The following is a 7,185-nucleotide window of genomic DNA, read 5'->3' as shown; positions in this document are numbered from 1 at the left end:
GAAGCTCTAGACTGATAGCCTTCTTGGACCTGAGCAGGCTGCTTAGAGCATCTGTGTTCTTCCTGCATTATCCTTGTTACAAGGCACATGACAAAGCAAGATCTAGGAACGTGTCTGGGTTTAGATTAGCCACTGCTAAGCTGCACTTAAAAATAACCCTTTTGGAGCCCAGTGCTTAATCTGGCCAAATAATCCCTCTGGCAGTCAGCACAGTGATTCCAATAAGGTTTATTAGCTCTGTTGCTGTTTGAAAGAGAGGGTGGCTCATGACTGCTTGGGTAGATCTAATTATTCCTGTTTCCAAATCAGAAAGTTGATTATATTCAAGTAGCTTCAACTGAGCTAGATGAAAACACTCCTGAAATGACTTCTCATGGTGGTTGTTATTTTAGTTTGCATTATTGAGGGAGAAGAGTGGAAAATCTATAAGGCACCAGAATACTGTCTGAAAACTGGCAATAAGAAATTTAGAAAAATTAATGTTTCACTTGCTGAACAAAGTTAAGAAACACCTTGAATGATGACAAGTGTATTACTTTCTTTCTTCAAAGCAATGTCTCTCCTGCCTTTGAATTTGGAAATATTTATTAAAGCAAGTAGTTGGAAGTTGTAGGTCTAAAAGTTTATTCGGATGGACCTTGACTTGCAGGAGAAATGTGCTGACAAACCTCCTGAAGGTCAACAAAAGCAAATGAAGCATCTTGCTTCTGAGATGGCATAATCCTGTACAACAGTGTGGGTGAGGACAGACTGGTTTCTTTCTAAGCAGCCTTGCAGAAAAGGACCTGGTAGGGGCAGATGGTTCTTGCAGATAACGAGTTGAACCCAGTTCAGCAGTGTGCTGATGTGACAAGGAACAGACAGCACCCTGGGCTGTCTCAGCAAGTGTGTGGCCAGCAGGTTGAGGGAAGGGGTGATTACCCCCTGTTCAGCACTTGGGAAGCCTGCCTTGGCAGTGCTGTGTTCAACTTTGGGCTCCCTGGTGCAGGACAGACAAGGACACCTTGGAGTGAGTCCAGTGGAGGGTCACCAAGGAGGCCGGGGGTGGGGGCTGGAGCACACGATGTAGTGGGGAGGCAGAGAGAGCTGGGCTTGTTCAGCCTCAAGAAGACAGAGATAAAGGGGGATCATGCCGCAGTCTGCAGCTACGAGATGGGAGAGTGTGGGGAGCACAGGGCCAAGCCCTGCTCGGAGGCACCGTGAGAGGACAGGAGGCAACAGGCACAAGCTGCCACCAGGGACATGACAATTGTGTGTTAGGGGAAGAAAAGCTTCACCATGCGGGTGGTCACACAGAAACGGGGCCTGGAGCAGCTGCAGAACCCCTGTTGTTGGGGATGTTCAAGACTCAGCCTGGTGGGGCCCCGAGCAACCAGCTCCACACTGGCCCTGTGCCGAGTACGGGCTTAAACCCGATAATCTCCAGAGGTCCTGTGGATAAGAGAATGGCAACGTTATGTAACTTGCCGTGCCTTTTTATTTCTACCTGACCTTGTTCACTGGAATGCATTCAGGCACAGAACTGCCACTTCACTTTTATTTCTGATCGAAGTTTTAGACAATTGGGCTAAAAGGGAAAAACAGTTCCCTCACAGCAACTATTTTCTTGAAGGACTGTCGTTCTTTGGGGGAGCGTGATGAAATCTACTGACTTGTACTCTAAGAGCAGCATTAGTGTTTTGTTTCCATGTTAAAGATTGTTATTCTTAGAATGAAGTTAACACTTTTCAAGATCAATGTCAAGTGTAGCAAAAATTTCCTCTGGGCATTCGCATTAGGAGAAGAAAGCACACCCTCAGGATACAAACTTTGCACTGCTAATCAAGTACGACAAGGTTAAGGGAAAGCAGGAAATCTTCCACACAATGACGTTTTCCCTGTTTCAGATCTATGTGTTTTACTGGTTGAAATAAACTTAAAAAAAAACCCCATTCCTACTCCTTTTGAAAGTTGCCTGCAGTCAGACTTACACTAAGTGAACATCTAAACCCCCCATTCAAGAAGAACAATGTAGATAAAATACAAACAATGACAAATTCTGGAAACACTTAAGTGTTTTGGGTATACAATCAGGCTTGCACGTCTTACAGTGATCTGTGCTACTAGGAACCTTTCGGGACTATGATCCTAACAAGTGTTTATACTGCAATTATTCAGTGAAAAGCATTAAGTGGCTCTCTGGTGATTTTTCTGGCTATTTTAAAATTACGGGCAGTGGCCCTAAAAAATTACCATTTCATCTTAAATTTGTTCTGGTTATGGAAAGCGATCAGATACGAGCTTATGAGCTGCTTTGTAAACCTTTGAGGTGAAAGACACAGACTATTTTGGTATTGTCCAAATAATAGTGGAGTTAGAGCTCAGAGAAGACTGCAGAGTGGCACTACTAAGGAATTATCTAGCTCTGAGAATATATTAAAATGAAATCTTAAATCAATATCAAATGTAACAAAAAAGTAGGCTTAGCCACTAGTTAAATTTAAATTTTTAAAAAAAAAAAAAAGCAAGACATGAACATCCTGTGGATACTTTCCAGTTTTATTCTGCTGCCATAACACAGTCACACAGAAGAGTTGAAGTGTAACAGATCATGCTCTGCATTCAAATATTTTTGATAACATTTAAACAAATCTACTCAAAGAAAACATTCCCCAGTTCTTTATTTGCAGGGAATAAATTAAACAAAAGAAAAAACACATCCATGCTTGAAATAAATTTTAACATAAGTACTAAACAAAAATTTTGGGGAGCATTAATTAAAGAATGAAGTCTCAGAACCAGCCTGATGTTCTTATACATTTCAAATTAACGTAAGTTAAAAAATGGAACATACTTTTTTTATTTACTCCTCAAACATAAGTGCAGTACAACACAGTTCAAGTGCCTTGGTACCAAAATAATATACAAATAATTAATAGACTAGGCCATTGGTAAATTTATCGTGTTATTCTTTTTTAATGCTATAAGAAGCGTGCAGCAGCTAAAGCCAAATGTGACAGTGTTTGTTCACGACCATCTCTGTTCTCCAGAATATAGCATTTATATACCTGCAAAGTTGTAGACAGATTTAAAACCCCAAGTACAAATTAACGGGATGCTAGATCAAGCTTTGGACTGAAGAAATGGATGCTGAGCAAAACTTTCCAGACAGTTCCTACATAAAATCTGATGTGTTCATACGTTGTTATTAAGCTGACTGAAGTTTTGACCAAGGCCACTGAAGCAGCCATTGAATATAACATTTTGGGCTCGTAGTAATTAGCTTTTTTCCCCACCTTCGGAAGCTCCTCTCCTAATAATTTTGTCATATGATAAACTTGGAAAGAAACTTGGAACTTGAACATATGCAGCTCTCAACCTTTCCTAGTTATGTTATAAATTGGCCTGTAATAGCTGAAATTAACAAAGTGCAAATGATTACCAGAAACAAAATCTGATGCCTGATTATCTTTTATCATCAGAGGATTTTGTCTTGCTTCTTATAAGCCTTTAAATTACAATTTAATACTTGGAAATACTTTAAAACTGTACATACTAGCATTTATGTAGAAGAAAATTATGAACAGTTACACTTTTCCTATTAATCCATATAATTCAGCTTTAAGAAGCAGAACAGAATATATATCTGAAAAAATCTAGTTATATAAACATCTTCACCTTGTAAATTAGAGATTAAATAAAGGTATTTAACAATATCATAACTACTCTAAAACCAAAATATTAGGTATTTAAAAAGAATTGCATTTATTCAGTAGGCTTTTTCTTCAGGTTGCTTCTTGAGTTTTTTCCGAGGATACAGCTTTACGGAAATAAAGCACTGTAACTCAAAAAAAGTTTGCTCTGTCATTCTTAAGTGGAGACATTAAAAAAAGAAAAGAGGCTCTGCCTGAGAAGGGGAGGTGGTAGGGAAGAATAAGTGCTTACTTCCAGAAATCATGAGGTCTATGCAGTAAAGTTACAGAAAGGGTGTGGGGGAAGACATCTAAAAGCTGGTTTTATTTTTTTTTTTTCATTATTACCATTTTAGTGGAACAGTATTACAACAAATACCCTGGTTGTGTCTGTCTTATTTCTATTGAAAAATACTTTATTTTCTTCCCTATCCCATGGAAAAGTTATTTGATGCTTAGCCCTTACTGAATTACTTCCTCAAGTTGTTTTTAATAATACTTTAATAATAAAAGAAAAAAAAACACAAACCTTCAAGTCAAAGTGCAAGCCACCTTGTTTCAGCCCTTCATAAAAGTGTTAATATTTTTCCTCATTCATCTTCATTTATTTTTTAAATATAAAAGCTGAATGAGCAGTTAGGAACTTACAGTCCTTCACCCCCCACTGTATGCTCATATCAGAAAAGACAGTTCCTCTACTCAGCCCAAATGAATTTGGAAGCTTGTTTTCATAATAATCATAGAAATATAGTATTTTTAAGCTGTCTTGTTTATAGGTGATCAGCAGAACTAAGCAAATCTAAACCTAGCCTATTATTATTGTAACAAGAATTTCTCTCAATAAGTAATAGAGAGAATATTTCAAAGCTTTTTAAAGTAATGTAAAAGTTCATTTTTCAAGTTTTTATTAGCTACAATAACCTTTCTATGATTGCACTGTAAACTGTTCCAGCAGTCTGATTCAAAGGAACAAACCTGGTATTCCAAAGCCCACTCAGTGGAGGCTAAGAATATGAAAAATATTATAGAAAAGGTTATTGATTGTGAGTGGAAATAATGATAGTTGAGTTCCTTCCTACAATGATTCTAGAGTTTGTTGAGGTTATTCAGGCTTTTGGGAGCAAGTTTGAACTCCTATGAACATCATCAACCTGAGAAGCACAGTTAGTGGAAAATTCCCATCATCATTACTAACTGCCAGCATTTTTAATGCTGTCTGTTAACTTAGTCTTGTTTTAACCTGACCTTCTGCAATGAAGGTTTACAACAGCGTGACTCGAGCCATACAGAAGAGGACTCTCAACAGAAGTTCCGTTAGTTAAGCTGTGGCCAGCGACTCCAATGTCGCTCTCGCTAGCAATACCTTAGCTGGAAAAAAAACCCCAACAGTATGTATCATCAGGGTTTAAAAGAGGGCTGGAGGAGAAAGAGGGAAAGGGAAGATGAAGATTTTATCTTCAGGTACCATATACTGTTTAAGTACCACTTACGAAAAAGGCAGCAAATAGGAAACTTGAAGATAGTTTTACCCACAGAAAACAATTAAAAATATATCTATAAACACAAAATTTCAGTACTTAAAATGCTGCTATTTTGCTCGCTTCTCGAACCCCACTCAAGTAGGCTCCTGTAACGGTCTGAGGAAAGTGCCTATTTGTGGCCTGTATTTAAAAAAAAAAAAAAAAACAAACACAAAGTTAATTGTTTCTAAAACTAGTGGAACACACAGAATTTCAGTTTGTGAGATCAGTGTTGTCTTCCTTAAGCATATACCAACATTTTTAAAAGCCACGGAAGACTTCTTAGAAAGAATTTAGGAGGAAATAGTTAGGATTTTTAGCAACTTCAAAATTTGCAAGCAAGTCAACTAGCAAGATTAGTAATCTGTTTTTGTCATCTGCACTTTAGTGGGGCAGGTAAGTTCTGTTCCAGTACAGAATGCACCTCTACCATCAGCAGCATGCATTTGTGATGTTCCCCACAGACGGGGTCACAGAAGGGTAATTTGGCTAAAAACACAAGTGGATTGTAGAGTCTGGCCATGTTCTGCACTTATTGGTTACTGATTCACTCCTGACCTGAAATATTTGGCAGACTTTCCGTGCCCAATAATAATAATATGAATAAAGAGGGTTCTGTATCAAAATCAAGAAACATTATCATATTTATGTAACAGATTATTTGTATGCTCCCTCTAGATAAATGGTTCCCCGATAACCTTAATCAGCATAGAATCATAGAATCGTTAGGGCTGGAAGGGACCTTCAAAGGCCATCTAGTCCAACCCCCCTGCAAGGAACAGGGATATCTCCAACTAGATCAGGTTGCTCAGGGCCTCAAAGTAGCAGTAGCAAAGATATTTACCTCACCAGCAAAAAAAATTTTTCCTTGTATGTCTTCAGCTATAATGTCATAAGCTTCGCCGCTGCCTCCTGTTTTTACAAAACTGTATGCCATCTGGAGCCAAGGGTCTTTGCTCCATCGAGTAACAAAAAACTTCACTGGGTCAGGAACCTCCTGCAGAGTCAAAATAAAAGTTATGTGCTGCAAAGAAAAGCTCGTAGTTGCAATAGCTTTTTCTCATAAACAGTTTTTTGTAATCTTTTAGAGTATGTAGTATTCTTGCAATACAGATTAGATCACATTCCAGAATTAAATTCCAGTTTTCTTTATTATACTACTAACTGCAAAGATAATCTTGTTTGCTAGACTTGCCTGATGTCTGAAATACCAGAGTTGCACTGTGTTGAATGCAACGAATCTGGATATTGTAATATACCTAGAACTACACATGAGAAAAAATAAATTACCCTCAAAATACATATCTGCACACTCTTTCAAACAGATAAAGTACCGTTACTGACATCATTCGACATGTTTGTATATATTATGTAAGCACTTTTCATCATGGTACAGCACGATGCTTTGCTACTTCTAGCTTGTTACATCTCCAAATGTAATCTTCATTTTGGAGATATGGAGAAATAACATTACTTATCTAAGATAGAAAATGAGCTGGATTGAAAACTAGCTTTAGGGAGGAAAAAAAAACAAAATAGAAAGTCAGAGCATCTGCAGCTAAGTCATGACAGTAATACTGAGTATTCTTTGTCACATTGCAGCATGCAAATCCCACACAAGTCTACCAAAAAGAGCCTGGATAACGCTTGTATGAAGGCTTAATCAACTCCAGCTGTGTCTTACTCTTAAGGGGCTTGTGACAAGTAAACAGAAGCACTCCTGGTTGCCTCTTGCACAGCATCTGGTATCAACAAGTAAAGCATTCCATTCAGGTAGCACAAGAGACAAAAGCTCAAGCAATCAAGACAATGGCTAGCCAGGTATGGCAAGTTTCATGGACATCCCAGAAGTCCTGGTACACCCCTGGAAGCTATAGTGTCTTTGAAAATCCTGCTGCATATGGACAGGTGACTGAAATTCACAACTGCTATAAACCACAGAGACAGACATGAAAAATCACTCTTCTAGACTAGGGTGGCACCAAAACCAAAGA

At 38.3% G+C, this 7,185-nt stretch overlaps 1 protein-coding gene across 2 annotated transcripts in view; it reads right to left on the bottom strand.

Annotated features, from left to right (window-relative positions):
• Positions 1-2,517: 2,517 nt before the first annotated feature.
• KDM1B (lysine demethylase 1B) overlaps positions 2,518-7,185 on the bottom strand; it is a 28,903-nt gene continuing 24,235 nt past the window's right edge. For both annotated transcript variants that reach the window (XM_086608461.1, XM_009990019.2), the window contains exons 20-21: positions 6,036-6,188; positions 2,518-5,332 (exon numbers count right to left, since the gene is read on the bottom strand). In XM_086608461.1, coding sequence (XP_086464587.1) covers positions 5,249-5,332; positions 6,036-6,188 — 237 coding nt within the window. In that variant the 3' untranslated portion in view covers positions 2,518-5,248. The remainder of the gene's footprint in view (positions 5,333-6,035; positions 6,189-7,185) is intronic.

The sequence above is a fragment of the Tauraco erythrolophus genome, chromosome 3 (assembly GCF_009769465.1).
Source record: "Tauraco erythrolophus isolate bTauEry1 chromosome 3, bTauEry1.pri, whole genome shotgun sequence".
Taxonomy (NCBI): Eukaryota; Metazoa; Chordata; class Aves; order Musophagiformes; family Musophagidae; genus Tauraco; species Tauraco erythrolophus.
This window is presented reverse-complemented; position numbering and strand designations above follow the sequence as displayed.